General features: G+C 35.7%; 1 protein-coding gene across 1 annotated transcript in view; it reads right to left on the reverse strand.

Moving 5' to 3' along the window:
• Positions 1-16,979, reverse strand: part of WDFY3 (WD repeat and FYVE domain containing 3) — a 248,274-nt gene that overhangs the window by 147,267 nt on the left and 84,028 nt on the right. Inside the window, exons 5-9 of the mRNA XM_052641586.1 lie at positions 16,559-16,668; positions 12,689-12,850; positions 8,012-8,204; positions 6,597-6,783; positions 4,718-4,884 (exon numbers count right to left, since the gene is read on the reverse strand). Of these exons, the coding sequence (XP_052497546.1) occupies positions 4,718-4,884; positions 6,597-6,783; positions 8,012-8,204; positions 12,689-12,850; positions 16,559-16,668 (819 nt within the window). The remainder of the gene's footprint in view (positions 1-4,717; positions 4,885-6,596; positions 6,784-8,011; positions 8,205-12,688; positions 12,851-16,558; positions 16,669-16,979) is intronic.

Below are 16,979 nucleotides of genomic sequence, written 5' to 3' on the forward strand. Positions count from 1 at the left end.
TTATACATGTGAGTGACCAATCAAAATGGCGCCTGGCTGTAAACAATCCTCAGGGTTCTACTCCTGCAAGCCAACTGAACATCAGCCCTGGCCTCATCTGTATCCATGATAGAACCAGCATAGATAAAAATCCCTTCAAAGTAATCCCATGATGAACAATGCAGGGCACTCTGGTTACTAGTGTGAACAAAAATGAAGAAAAGGAAAAAAACATTATCCTTTTACGTTGCCTAATATGTCATGAGAATTGATGTGTTATGAGAAAACATTTGTAATGGTGAAGTCACAGAAGAGTTCTGAAAAAGATAGGTATCGTCTTTTTTTATGAAGAGACATATTCTCTATTAAAACATATATTTAAAACACTCTGTGTTTAGGGAACAAATGTGGAAGCTATAGAGAGCTCTGAATTACAGAGTACCACCTTGCAAAGATGTTACTAGCATAGTTAAGGTAAAAAAAAAAAAACCCACCATGGAGTGGTTACTAAACAGGACCACTCCATTTTTCTTTAATTTTCTTCTTTAGAAAAAAAAATCTATCAGCTGGTGAGGATAAAAAGGTTTATAAAGTTCCTACTATGTAAGATAGAAACAGGAATCATTTTCAAGCTTTTACACAAACAGATATATTTACCAACTGCACTAATAACTCAGTTTACTTTTTTCTTTTAAATTTTATATTTCTATATTGTTTCACTTGATCTAAAATCAGCAATAAAAATAAGGTAGCTAAATTGTATCCACGTATAGAGCAACATAAGGTAGATATATTCATGTTTTCTCTTTTAAAAGTAATTATCACTGAATGGGTAAAAAACGTCCTTGGTAACAGGAATTTTCTTTTCATAAATAATGAAAGGGAAACCAGTGAAGTTGAAGAAAACATGCCCCAAAGTAGCCTGAAGAAATAATTGACAAAAAGTAAGATAAATAGTATCACCTCTATCAGAATAAACACAGCTCCAACTTACAAATAGTCCAAGCCAAAGAGTTAAAATTTGTAAATGACCATCCTTGCTTTATTCTAGCAATGTTACATAAACACAGCATTGTCACAACCATATTTCCGCATTTCCATCCCCGTGAAAAGACCATCATCTCCTCTATAAACTAACAACACGCAATCCAAAATGAAGTAACAGAAACAGTTTTATTTACATTATCAAAAAAATATTTAGGAATAAATTTAAGAACAAGAAGGAAAGTTCTTTACAGTGGACATTTATAAAACATTGATGAGAGAAAATACCAGGACCCAAATAAGTGGAAAGCTGTATACTCATGAATTGGATGACGCAATGTTGTTAAGATGTCAATTCTCCCCATATTTATTTACTACTTCCCAATAAATATCTCAGCAGGCTTTTTCTGTTTTCAATAACCGATATGAAGATTACTAAATTTATGTGGAAGTTCAGAGGACCCAGAATAGCCAAAATAATTTTTAAAAGAACAAACTTGGACAACTTAAATGATTCCATTTCAAGACTATAAAGATATGGGAATCAAAACTGAAGCAGCATTGGCTTCAGGACAGACACATTAACGAAGCAGAATTGAAAAGACTTCCAGAATATATAGCTATACAATCTTTTCGACAAAGAGTCCTAGCACATGCGCATATCTGTACTGGGAAAACAAATAAACCTTACTTCCAGCCATATACAAAAATTAACTTAAAATGTATCATAGACTTTAACGTAAGGGTTAAAAATGTGAAACTCCTAGAAGAAACCAGAAGATAATTGTGAATGTGGGTTAAGTAAGATTTCTAAAATATGAGGCAAAACCCATAAAATAATTCAAAAGTGCTAACCTGGACTTCATCAAATTTGAAACTTTCGGTCTTCAAAGATACTACCAAGAAAAGGCATGTCAAAATTAAGAGAACATACTTAGGACTTATCCAGACTATCTAAAGAACTCTAAAAATTCCAATAAAACCAACAAAGCTATCAAACTCTGGACACAGAGATCTGAACCAAAGTCGAGACACAGACAGCAAATAGGAATATGAAAAAAGCTTGAAATAATTTAGAAAAAAGTAAAAAAAAACGAAACAAAACAAAACAGAAAACCAACATATACTATTACACACTCAAATATCTAAAATTAAGGTTAATACCACCAACTGTTTTGAGACTATAAAACAAATTCTCATTACAGAGCTGATGTGAATGCACAATGGTACAGCCACTTTAGAAAATAGTTTGGCAGTTTCTCATAAAGTTAAGTATACATTGACCATATGAATCAGCAATTCCACTGCTTGGTTACCACCCCAAAGAAATGAAAATGTATGTCCACACAAAGACCTGTTTTATACAAATGTTCCTAATATTTTATTCATTATAGTTAAATAAACATCATCAACTGGTGAATGGATAAACAACTGCAGGATATTTAAACAATGAAATACTATCCAATATTAAAAAAGAACTTCAGATACATCCAGCAACATGGAGAAATACTAAAGCCAGATACACAAAACTACGTAATTTAGGAGTCTAGTTTACGTAATTCTAGAAATAGCAAAACCAAAGCAAATCAGTGGTTACCAGGGTTAAGAGTGATGAGAGGGGACTGAATATAAAATGGAACAAGGAAACTTTTAGATGGATCAGTTCAGTCAGTTGTGTCCGACTCTTTGCAACCCCATGGACTGCAGCATGCCAGGCTTCCCTATCCATCACCAACTCCAGGAGCTTACTCAAACTCATGTCCACAGAGTCGGTGATGCCATCCAACCATCTCATCCTCTGTCTTCCCCTTCTCCTCTTGCCTTCGATCTTTCCCAGCATCAGATTTAGATGGATGGGATATTCCCTATCATGATTATGGTGGTGACTGCACAACCACAAATATTTACCTAAACTCAAACCCAACACTTAAAAAGGATACATTTTAATATATGCAAATTATACTTCAATACTGCTGGCAAAAAAACCCATATTTCATAATCTCTTTATGTGAAATAAAACCATTAGTATCTCCTTGAGTCTAAACAAGCCATGAGAAAGATAATTTTAAGTCATAGATGAAACTCAGAATGATCTAGCTTGATCTATTCATTTTATTGAATATTACATCAATGTTTCTGAAGAAGTTGATATTTAGAAAGGTTATGCCACTTATAGGTAACCTGAGTTTTGACTCAGGGCAACGTCCCTTCTAGTTAACCTTGTTTTCATAGACATATGTCGCTGAATTCTCAAAATAATCCCTAGAGGTGCTAGGTTATATGTGAATCATCTCTGTTATAGATGAGAAAAATCAGGCAGAAATATGAGGAAGGTTAATTTAGCTGCATTAATTCTCTCATTACAAAATTATACTACTGTGTAACTAAATATTATCTCAGTGTCACAATCAGATTGATTAACCAAATAAAATAATGAAACCTAAAATAAAAATTATATTATTTAGTTATGTTTAGATGAATGCACAGAAAGAATTAACTGTGGAAAATTTAAGCTCGAGTCTATAAATTAGAAGCATTAATTTAATATTGTTCCTTAATATTAAATAAAATATTGAACAGCTCTGTAAAATACTTTTAGATTTTATTTATTTAAGAAGCTCTGTATAACCTATAAACTGAGGGCACATCTTATGGAAGTTAGTACAACAACTTCAATTTAAGTCATGACTTTTCAATATAATTTTCTCCAGTAAATTAAATTTAGTGTATTCTGGTATATCTATTTATTCTCATAGGCTTAAGAATTTATAACTGCTGGGTCCTACATTATAAAATACATAGATAATGTGCTGTGAAATTGAAATAACCAGATATGATGATATTTTCTGGCTAAATTTTACATGCAAATATCACCACAGTATTGAATATTTAGTATGTAACAATAATGCGAAAAGAACTATTAGAAGCCTGTGGGTTCACATTCTTTCAGAATGGGAAAGTGAAGTCGCTCAGTTGTATCTGACTTTTTGCGACCCCGTGGACTGTAGCCCACCAGGCTCCTCCATCCATGGGATTCTCCAGGCAAGAATACTAGAGTGGGTTGCCATTTCCTTCTCCAGGGGATGTTTCCGATCCAGGGATCGAACCCAGCTCTCCCAACCTCTGAGCCACCAGGGAAGCTCAGAATGGTTAGTATGCATTAAAAAAACTACATAAACTATAAAACTTGCACTCTTACATAATTAAATGTTATTAATATACAATAAGTTTTCTTAGTAGGTTACTAGGTGAGAAAAGCCAAAGCTAGGAAATCTGAGCTATAAAATGTATTCTCTGACCTGAAAGTATGTAATGTAACTTCTCTGTACTTAGGTTTCCTTGGGAAAATACTAACTGTTTGCACCTGTGCTTTCTATATACATCTTATAGAGATAGGCATAGAGAGAGTGACTTGCATTCCAGGCACGAAAAGCAGAAATGTGTGGGGTGCCAACATTCAGCAGAGGCATGTTTGAATTATTAAACTGTTTGAATATTAAAATGAAATACTAAAATATAAATTTCATTGTTTTTATGATATTTTCATATTATTTTCAAGTATTTTATCTGCTAAAGACTTATTCAAGAAATTATACCATAAAAAGCACCAACCTTAATGAAAAACAGCATATTACCTTTATATAAATAACATAAATAAAGAGCAATCAGTTGGATACATTTATTCTTTCCTTATTTCTCTGAGTGGCTCAGAACGGGGCAGGTGGGTGGGGGTGGGGGTTGGGGGAAGACTCACCTTTGCCTGCAGGCTGAGGTACTGCAAATCCAGGCAATAAAAAGGGTGCCCCTGTGGTAATACCAGCTGGTTTTAGTTCATTGACACCATATGTTGTTAGGGAAGTTATCAGATTAACCAGATCTTTCAAGGCATCTTTGGATTCTGCCTCTTTTGCTTGTTCCAATCTAGGAAAAGTATGATTTAGCAAATATGTTTTCTCTTGTGTTGTATTTTAAAATTTAATACATAAAGAAAATTTCAATTTTATATGCAATAAATAAATGTACAGACTACTATAAGAAGTTTTTTCCTACATTTTTTCCCTATATAAACACATGATATTTTTATAAAGCTACAAATTTAATTATGAGATATGATGGTATATTTGAAAGAAATTACGCCAATAGTCAGAACACCTGATAAATGTTGATTTTGCCATTAACAGTATTATTTTAGGTAAATCATTAATCTTTGGTAGAAAGTTTCTTAATATAAAAGGATTAGATTAAATATCTCTTAAGTTCCCTAAGGCTCTAAGGTTATAAGTTTCATTGTTTACAACCAAAAATCTTATTAACCATTTCTTTCCTAAGATGTTTTCTCCATTAATAATTTTAAACAGTGAATTCTAGGGGAATATTTGTAAGACTTCATCTGCATTTCATTAATTAACTCAAATACTGGCATTAGAGTACATTTAAATAAAGTTCTGAGAGTCTAACAATTTTTTAAAACAAACTTAATTCCTTTAAACTTGTCTTTTCTTAATGTGAAAAGTTATGTTTTAACAATAAATATTTTTATACTATACACAGAATGCTGTAACCTGTTTTTTTCATTAATTTGTGTTATGCACATGCTTCTCCATGTTAGTATAAACTTGTCATAGATATGCTTTTTAATGGCCATGGAGAATCAACCATAGATGTGGAGAGTGGGACAGCTAGTAGCTATCAGAATTCAGGAGCACTAATACACATAAAACTTGGTCTGCATTTAGAATATTATCTTTAGGATCAATAAACACATGTTGAAATTATTGCAACAAGTTACCAACATTTTTAAGACTCTTGAATTCTCAAAGGAGGGCATCAATTAGTAATATTAAATAGTTATTTCATAAACTTTCACATCTCTTCATTTGTAAATTAGGATATATGTGCAAAATTATATTCTTAGAGGTTGCCTACTATTAAGTAACAGCAAGTAGGTCACACTGGTGTTAGAACTTAAAAGTTTACAAAACAGTGGTGGTTTACAGTAAATCAAACAACTTAAAACTGATTAATGGCCTGGGAACAACTAGCATGAATATCCTCTTCCTAATAAACTTGTAACCAGCTGTTTTTCCAGTATATGCAAGGACCATTTGGGATGAAAAAGAAGGCTAGTAAAACACTTTTAGATTGACTGCTGCTGCTGCTGCTGCTAAGTAGCTTCAGACTACTATGTTTTATATATACATTTTCAGCATCTCATTCATTCTGCAAAATTATTCTTGCTACTAACTGTATTAATAGCTTGATAGCACTGATATTACCATTAAGGAAAACCAAAAATATAATTAAGCACAAAGAGTTTACACTTCAGGAAGATGTTAATTAGTTCACTCAAACTCTTCTCCCTCAGCTGCTAAGGAAGAGCAGATTTCTTCTTCACATCTAACCACTGAATCCACTTGTGCAACCTACATTTTCCAATTTAACTCTAAATTCACTCTTTGTACTCTCTTGACAGAATAGGAATAAAAAGAAGTGATTAAAGCTAAGAGTATAAAGTATACCTTACATAAGTGATTGGCTGATTTCTTTTTCCCTATAGCCCAAACTACTTCACTTCCTTTGATGAGAAGACTGAGTAGACAATTAAAATACATTCTTATATTGTGGGGTTTTACCTAAGCAAGAGATCACAAAGGAAATTATATCCTTGCCATATCCGAAAATCATCCAGAAGAGTTTGGGAAACATCACTGGAATCTTTGAGGAAACAAGAAAGCCCAGCAAACATCTCAACAATTTCTAGGGGAGACAGGTCATCTGACTGCTGCATATTCTGAACACATGTAGATAAACATTCTTTTTCTGTAAAAACAAAGAAAATAAAGAACTGAATAAATATGTGTGTGTGTGTATATATATAACTTATGTCAACTGCTTAAGAAAACTTCATCCTTAACTGGTATTTAATGACACATTAAATTTTAGTATATTTATAAAATATGGTAAGATAAATGGTACACATTCTGAAAGCAAATATAAGATTCAAATTGACTAAGGCAGCTATACCTCTAAGTAGTAAACAAAGAGTAATACAGGAAGTGTTGAAAATCAGTTGACGTTTATAATAGTTTTTACATTATATTTAGAAGTTTTATTATTAAAAAAGATGATTGCCTGCTGCCAAATGATATTTTTGACCTTTATATTAATATAATAAAAAATGGAGAAACATAAGATACAGAACTACTTCAGGAAATAAAATTTTCAAATTTTTGTCTCTACTATATATGTACTAGTTTAAAACATAGTTATATCCCATGACTTCTGGGACTGGAGGCATTTCAAAGAAGACTTTCCCTCTTTTATCTTTAAAAAAATTTATTTGTCTCAAGAAATCCAGGGTCACATAACAATAGCTAAGAAGATTTAACACAAGAACAGAGGTAAGAAACATTTAATGACTGATAGACTTTAGGTAAATGAATAGATGTACTAAAAGCTATTTTGAAAGATTTTTCAATTTGTGTGTGTGTGTGTGTATATATATATATATTCATACGTAAGTGGACTATTTGAGATGCTACAATTGTCTCCTATTTCTCTTACTGACCCATTTTAAGGGACAGTTGACACATATTTATATATATGAGCTAAAAAAATGGACAATTTCTTTTCAGTGCTGATAAAGAATCTACTTAATTTTATTCATGCCTCATTGGACAGATTATCTGTCTACTTACGAATATCTTCAGAAAGAGTTTGAACTATAGGATCTCAAAAAATCTCTTTTCATTCAGCAAAAGAGGAAGGAAGAAGAGGCAATGAAGTGGAATCTGCATTATTATTACGACATCATTTACTTAAAGGTAAGGTTATTTTAACTCTCCTGGATATCCATTATTGAGAACATGAGAATTTTTTACATTTGAAACACTTCACAAATAATTGTTTTCTCCGGGCAAATATAGTTCTTCATTTAAAATAGAATCTTTGGAGAACTGAACAAGAGAAACAAATTAGCCATCATATGAGGAGAGAAAGGCGGAGAAAATTCAGAACATCTAGAACGAATACGTTATGAGATATTCACCGTGAATATACTTCACCACGTTGACACTGAGACCATGACGGGATATGGTCATAAGGACTTCTCCGGCACTCTTCCTCCAAGGCAGGTTATAGGGAGGGCACCAAGAGGTTATTGCACTGAATAAAAGCTGGAGATCGTCTTTCTGAGCCAGCTCCTCGGCCGGTGAAACAAAACTGCAGAGTTTCACTAAGATCTAAAGAACAAAGAAAATGGGTACATAAATTAATGAATGATTGGGGGAAAGGCAGGGGCTAGAAAAGGACTAGATCTGATTATTCAAAACTCTGCAAGTTCAGGGTCAGTGTTGAGTGCTATCATTAAAGCCACAATGATGAGCGCTCTAAGTTAGGCAACATTAAAAAAGACACCTATAATTTACAACTGTGTTATGGTAAGACAGTTAACCACCTCTACTTTTATCAGCTTATTTTTTTTTTAAAGTTACATGTTTACCATCTTTACTTCACCATGGTGGGTTTTTTTGGGGGGGGTACTCTTTTGCCCTACCCTGAAATGGAATAAATCAACAGTAACTTTCAAGGTCAACATTCCAGTTTTAGAATGTTAATTCTTAGTTTGCCATAGGTGAATTGTAATTTTCTTCTCTAAAAAGGACACTTTTAGGGAGACAAGAAAATAACATGTTTTTAAAAGTAAAAGTATTTTCAATTTTTCCCAACTTCTATGCAAGTAGAAGGGGACATTATAATAATACAGTCATCTTAATTCAGAATTATTAACTATATCTAGTAGCCAAAAATCTGGAGAAGGCAATGGCACTCCAGTACTCTTGCCTGGAAAGTCCCATGGATGGAGGAGCCTGGTAGGCTGCAGTCCATGGGGTTGTGAAGAGTCAGATACGACTGAGAAACTTCACTTTCATTTTTCACTTTCATGCATTGGAGAAGGAAATGGCAACAGTGTTCTTGCCTGGAGAATCCCAGGGACGGGGGAGCCTGGTGGGCTGCCATCTATGGGGTCGTACAGAGTCGGACACGACTGAAGCGACTTAGCAGCAGCAGCCGCCAAAAATCTTCTAAAGCATAACTCAACACTTGTTAAACTCTGGAATGAAAACTTATTCCTTACCTATGGTTTGGAAAATACACATTGCACAACCATTTATGGCATTAAAGGCCTGCTACTTGGGGAATGAAACTATGGTTTCTGCCCTCCAAAAACCTTTCTTCTTCTAATCTCAGTTTGGTGGCAGAAAAAGTTAACTTTCCTTCTCTGTGCTATATTTTCTCATCAAATATTTTTAAAATATATAAAATAAATAAAATAAAACTGGAGTATTTTAATATCTGGGGGAAACTATTATATAGAAAAAGTATTTGAAGTATCATATTTCATCTGAGAAAGCTAGGTCTGCCTTTTCCTATTTCTTTCAGTGCAAAATTTTACTCAAATATAAGAATTTCTAATTCATAGCTGATAAATATCAGGGAAAAAAAGATTAAGAACTCAGTGAACAACGAAATATTTATAAACTCTCTTAAGTATAGGCATTCCCCCTTCCCCCCCAAAAATTGCCTAGAGACACTGCTGAATACCAAATTTTTATTAATACATGTAATATGTGTACCTCTTCCCACATGTATTAAATGTAACAAAAAGGTATATGAAAATAAAGATAACTGCAGCAAATATATATATATATATATTCACATATGTACATATACTCATAACAGTCTATTGTTGATTATACTTTTCACTGGTATTCACATGCCCATATGTGATTAGAGGGATAGATGTCATTTCTCTAATTTGTAACATAAAAACAAACCTGAAAATAAAATGTTTTTTTCCAAGTCAAATCCTTGTGCTCAAAAATAAGTTGGATTTAATTCCTTGCTGTTGACCCTTAAGATAACTAATTCTTCATCTTCCAAGTCAAAAGAATTCTTACAGATAATCTAGTATTAATAACCTTTTTATTTTACGCAGGAGAAAACTGAAGAATCTACTCATTCCTCTTAGGCCCCTACACTAAGCACTTGTATTCGTAGGGATTCTGTTACAATGTCCGGCCAAGTGTGGCAGAGCAGTAATTGGCCACATTAATGCAAATACAAAAAAAAAAAAAAAAAGCCTACGTGAAGCACTACCAACTGCTAAGGTCTCAGGAAACCATCTGTCACAAAATATAAACACAGGGATTTTATCTATAATAAACACTATGCATTCTGAAAGCATTTAATAAGTTTGTGTCTATAATAAACACTGCATTCTGAAAGCATTTAATAAGTTCGTGTCCATTGGGTTTTTTAGACAAAACAATGTCTGGACCGTGATAACAAATGAGAAAAGCTAAGCCGATGCACTGAAGGAACCCTGGACTTGACAGTGGGAGAGCAGGGTTCTGATCACTGCCGGGCACCAGCTGTGGAAGAGACATGACTATAAGTTTCTGTAAGTGTAAATGAAGCGTTTCACTTAAATTCTCTGTTGCATCCCATTTGGCCTTTAATATTCCTTTAACATCCAATGATTCCAATATGCTAAAATGAATCCTACATTCAGTTCAAAGTCAGCACCCACTGCTTTCAGATATAGAAAAAAATTAAGTTTTAGAAGAAATCTTTGCTACTTAGTTACCAGCTTCTGTTTGTCTAAGGTGTTACTTCTTCAGACGGACTTTACTGAAACAGGGCTCTAGTCTCAACCCACTCTCTTCAATAGCCATGTCTTAAAACAGCTTTAATTCCTAGGTGGTTTACTCTTTTACTTCTTCCCATTGCTATTCTCTTCCATTCTAATTGAGAGGTTAGATAAACCTGAGTTCTAATCCCATTTCTGCCATTCCATCACATTATTATTTCAGAGGAAAACAAGAGCTCTGAAGTCATGGAAGGTCTTGCAAACAAGATAGGGATGTAAACTGCTAGCACAAAAGTATTTAATAAACCAAGTGTTCAATAAATATTCATTGAATTAGCATTTTATTGATAATCCTGTCTTTTCATTTCTAACCTGTCTTACTCTCCCCCATCTTCACTGCTGTGTAGGGGCTCAGTCGCACAGATGAGTCTGACTCTTTGCGACCTCACGGAATATACACTACAGGGCTCCTCTCTCCATTGGATTTTCCAGGCAAGAATACTGGAGCGGGTAGTCATTTCCTTCCCCAGGGGATCTCCCCTACCCAGAGATTGAGCCCTTGTCTCTTGCAGTTGGCAGGAGTATTCTTCACAGTTGAGTCACTTGGGAAATCTAGTGGTAAAAGACCCCACCTGCCAAAGCAGAAGACATAAGAGACGTGAGTTTGATCCCTGGGTTGGGAAGAACCCCTGGAGGAGGGCATGGCAACCCACTCCAGTATTCCTGCCTGGAAAATTCCATGGATGAGGAGCCTGATGGACTACCGACCGTGGGGCTGCAGAGAGTTGCACACACTGAAGCAACTTAGCACACACAGACCTCAGCAAAGTCCAGTCGTTCCTGGAGCAACAACCCGAGTGTAACAGGTGCCAGCATCACCTGTGCCCTGCTCTGCTGCACCTGATGCAGATCCAGTGTCCTCTCTGTTCTTTCTCCCTGCTCTCATCGATGCTGAAAGCGGTGGAGGGAACACTTATAAGAAATCAAACTTATTTATCAGAAAAATGACTTTTTGCATTTCAGGTCTACCATGTCTAAAGCAGAGAAGCACAGCTTTAGGTATTATTTCACTGACTCTTCCCCCAAATCCTTTAGCCAGGTATTATTTTCATTTTAGAGATGAGAAACTGGCATCTTATTTCATAAAATGGGACTCAAACAGGTGTGAGTCTTCTAAATGGAGGCATAAAAACACATAACAATTTAACCCTCTTAATCATTTTTATGGACAGCATGTTAACTACATGCACACTGTCATGCAAAACATCTGTAGGACATTTTCCTCCCGCAGAACTGAACCTCTGGATCCCCTGGAAAACAATTCTCTTTTCTCTCACCTCCCAGCCCCAGGCAACCAACACTCTACTTTTAAAAGTCTGACCTCTTAACTTATAAATAAAATCATGCAGTATTCATCTTTGTATGTCAAACATATATTTTTTAAATACCATATTTCCCATGGATAGATTATATTGTAAATGTTTATAGTTTGTTTGTTGTGAGAATTTTCTCCCAAGAAAGGATATCAAATGATGACAATATTTCCAGACTAGCTAACAAAGGTTCACTTACTCTGCTAATGCAATTATTAAAAGAAGAGTGACCACAGTGGGAAAGAAGGTTCACAGACAGGGAGCAGAAAAGGTGGCAGTAGCCACTAAAATAAACTGTATTTTCTAAGTTAAGTACTTACTGGCTAAGGACTTCCTATATTTAGACAGCAACAAGACAGAATTTCTTGACACAAGAAGAAATATTACCCTAAAGTTAACAGCATTGTTAATAAAAGTGTTCCTTGCTTTGTTCATTTTAGAGATGCTTTTACAATATGAAAGGTAATCTTAATGATCGAATCTGTTCAGAATAACAAACCTGTGAATCCCTTGCCCAAATATTCCTCAAAAGAAATGGGCAAATTCAAGAAATATGCCACTTAGATGAAATAAAGTCAATTTATAATAAACAGCAAGAAACACTATAGAAAATGGGACAGGCAGAACATCTACTTAGACTGTACCTGTTACACCTGAAATAAGGTGGTCTAGATGAAGAGACACACAGCACCTTTCATACCTGTACAAAAACTTTCTGGAGTAGCCCCCGACGTTCTGCTAGAGGTAGCTCATTCTGTGCACCTCCAACTGCCTCAGGCACATGTGGAAGGTCAAAAAACAGATATAAACATTTAACCAGGGTGGAAGGCACTGACATTGTTGTCATGCAGTCCACGGTTTTCTGGAAAACAAATGGATAAATAAAGTGAGTAAACAGACAGAGAGACATAACTATACTATGAAAGTGAAAGTCGCTCAGTTGTGTCTGACTCTTCGCGACCCCATGGACTGTAGCCCACCAGGCTCCTCTGTCCACGGAATTCTCCAGGCCAGAATCCTGGAGTGGGTTGCCATTCCTTTCTCCAGGGGATCTTCCCCACCCAGGGATCGAAACCTGTTCTCCTGCATTGCAGGTGGATTCTTTACCATCTGAGCCACCAGGGAATCCAGTAACTGTACTTGGTACAGCTACATAAGCTCACAAATTTTAAGCCAGAAAATTATACTTCAAAATACCTTTTCACACGCCTGAACAAATATTTAAAATACTCCATGAATGACAAATACCCATTTCCTATCTGGACAAATTTGCTTTCATCAAATATTGAGAACTTTGTTGCCTACTAAGATACCTATTAAGTTGACTATTAAGAGGCAGCATGTTCCAGAGAAGATTAGCTTTAAGATTTAGAATAAAGGAGCTTAACCATAAACTTGGGGAAACTAACTTTTGTTAGGCCTCATCTTTCTCTCCTATAAAATCTATATAATGGTATATATCGCTTAGGGTTAATATGAGGTTTATGTAACAAATGCAAAGACACATTAATGTACTAAACTATGTATCAGTTCCTTTACTAGTACTTTTATTTTATTCTCATCGCAGATTCTTAGGTTGGAAGGGCACTTGAAGGATATATCCATCACTGACACAGAAAATTTGTACATTATTTTCAAAGATTGCTAGAGGAAGAAATTTTAGACCTTATGGTGAACATTTCAGTACTGTTAAGAAGTATGGGAGGAAACAAAGAAGCATGCTATAAAAATTATCAAAATCTTTCCATGGTACAATTTGGAGTAACTTTTTCCATGTTGGAAATCAACACGCTAGCATCATGTGTTGATTAGTCTATTAACTTTTTTATTAAACATTTCCTGAACGCATAGCATATGCCAGTGTTTTAGGAACTTGGCGTGAAATGATGAAGGAATCCTGACTTTCACAAGGCTGTAGTCTACCAGCAGAAACAAGTTCATCAATAACTATGATTTACTCTCGAGTATACAATGGTAGTACATTCAGGCTAGTAAAATAAGGGAATAATCAACAGGGCCAAGAGTGGCATGAAGGATAGGAATTGAAACAAGAGGGGAAAGGTCACCTGGAAGATACACAGAAGGTAAGGCCATTTTGTACAACATGTTTCAGGAACCGGAGTTCAAAACTGCTGACTCCTGAAAAACCACAATAATGTCTCACCTTTAATGTGTGTTTATTATATAACAGGCTTAAGGCTGAGCACTTTAAATACATGCTCTCATCTGTTTTTCAAGTCAACCTTACAAGATAGATTTTATTACTGCGTGAGCCTTGATTTACAAGGAAGGCTCACTACTCACATATCCTGCCCTGGCTTGGGGAGTGGGTATATGCTCAATGCCCTCTGCAGGTGGGCACTGGAAACCTAGTGAAGTGTTCCAAATAAAGGAGTAACTGAACCAGATTTCAGAAAATCAGTTGCTGGTAGTACAGACTATAGGTTAAAGAGCAGGAAAGCGAGAGTACTTTGGAAACTAGTACAGAAAACCCCACAAGACAGATGGGGCCTGAGCTACCGCAGTAGCTGGATGAGGGGAGCAGCGCGCCTAAGGAACAATCCTGCCTACCATCTGGCCCCTTCCTATGCACCCACCATCACTTCCCTCCGCCAACACTCCAAAGTCCTCTGCTGTTCTCACCTACCTTTTATTATTTCTAGATACCCCATGTCTCCATCTGACTCTCAGTTTAAACGTCTGTTCATACCTGAAACGTAAGTCCTCATCTTTCCTCCTCCTTTCACCTGCAAAATTTACAACTCCCACAGTTTCCTTTCCACACTACTACATGCAGCCCACGGCTGCATTTCACGGTGTTAGCTTCATCCACTGCATCTCTGTCGTCTACCTGCTGACTCAGGACCATGTGTGAGTCATCTCTGCAACTCACTGCTGCTAACAAAAAACAGGATGCAGACCAAAATGTCAGCTCCAAGTGTAACACTGAGTTTTCTTTCAAAACGTCTCTTTTGCCAGTTAGATTATCACTGGCTGCCCCTTTGTATCAAGTAAAATGACATCACTTTTCATTTCCATCTTATGACAAGACCGATTGAAAGTACAACTGGATATCCAAACTGGTAACTGGCAACACCTGTAAATTTTTCTTAAGTGATTCTTTTCTTCTGATTCTTTTCTTATGCTTATAAATTGGTCTATCCATGTGTGCACATGTAAGTTAATACACATTTACTGACTTTCTACCATGTTCTAGGTGTTATGGTAGAGCACAGTCCATGCTCACAATTGAGAAAGGAAAACGGAACATCTACAGAAAATATGAATAAAACTTACATATATTCCAATTAAACACAATTATTTTACATGTTATGCTTAGCCCAACCACATTTTGGTACAGTAATTTAGAGTCACGTACAGCTATCATCAATAGCAAGCAGAACTGGTATTTTGATAGTCATCTGATATGGCCACAAATACATGAAAACAATGGTCTACTTCAGGACCATATGAAAGGTTACTTAGTACTCAGGGTGAATAAACATCCCCATGTGTGCAGGACTGAGGAGTTTCCTGGGGTATGGGCCTTCTAAGCTAAACTAAGGTGAAACTCGGTCAGCCTTAGGTAAATCAGGATAAATTGAGTCTTACTCCTTTTCTGCTTTAAAAAACAAATCACAACACAATATTATAAATCAACTGTACTCCAAAATAAAATAAACAAAAAACAAAACAAAATCCAGCAAACAAAGAGGGAAATAGGGTATTCCAAAAGAAAAACATTCCAGTGGGCTAGTAATTATTCCAGTGGGCTAGTAATTATTCCGGGCTAGTAACTGGTTTCAGGACATCGTTACCAAGAAATGCGCACTGTTTCTCCCATGGCCTGTCATGGTAGTCTGATCAATGTCACACTTACTTTTGTGATCCACGAGGTATTTGAAAGCCTGCTGTAATTTAGACAAAAGTCGTTCTCAAGATTGGTTTGAACTTTGATAGGTAATTCTACTCCAGATTTTAGAAGGTTGAATAAACTTCCTTCACCCCCAAAACATCGCAGGTCACAATCAGGTATTCAAACAGCACATAAATGACTATGTGCCATATGTATCATGACAGATGCTTAAAGTTGATTTAAAGGGGAAAAAAAGCAAACTCTGGAATAAATCAAGTGGAAAGGTAATACATATTATCCTGAAAATAGCTAAGTGACCTTGGATGAATCTCAGATGACTCTTCTGAGCCGAAGCTTCCCTAACATGGGTCACAGAAACTCTGGGCTGGGCCTGGGGAGCCAGAGTTCCTGGGCTCCTTCCGGCCAGCTGCAGGGAGTTCATCTCTTTGCCCAGTGTGCTGTACAAACGGGACCACACACTCTAATGACAAAGACAGAAAACACTGTTCTAAGTTAAGCATTTCCTCATGTGTAAAATGGAAATGTTAACTTCCTTACAGAGGTCTTGTGAGAAGCACAGAAAAATGTGCAAGGTGAAGGAGGAGAATACAATGATTATCATAAAATCTTACTTAGATATGATGATAAATCTAATTCGACAAAATCCCAAGAGGATAAAGAGAGATGCTTCAAACACGAAAAGCAAGATCTCACCTGACCAGAGGATGCTAACAAATTAATTGTTGTCAGAAGCATCCAACCTCTACTGGCTTCTTCACTCTGATTGATTTCCAAGAACTGGACTATGGCCCGACTTGCAGCCTCTATAAAACCAAAGGAAAATCATTAGGTGGAGATAAATGACATGTAAATTATGTTAAAGAGAGTAATATTTTATTGGTATATATGCAGATATTATCATATAAGTACAGAAAAATAAAAAGTCAACTGATACATTTTAAGAAAAAGTATGTCACAAACTAGTCAAAAATAGTCATGGAAGAAGGGAAATTTGAGTTAAATTTGCCTGGAAAACAAGTCCATGTCTGTCTGGAAAACAGAGGAAGGGAGAGAAGCAGAGATTAGGCATACTGCTTTAAAACCAAAGTGTGGCCAGAGGAATGATCGAGATAAA

This window comes from Budorcas taxicolor, chromosome 6, assembly GCF_023091745.1.
Source record: "Budorcas taxicolor isolate Tak-1 chromosome 6, Takin1.1, whole genome shotgun sequence".
Lineage (NCBI taxonomy): Eukaryota > Metazoa > Chordata > Mammalia > Artiodactyla > Bovidae > Budorcas > Budorcas taxicolor.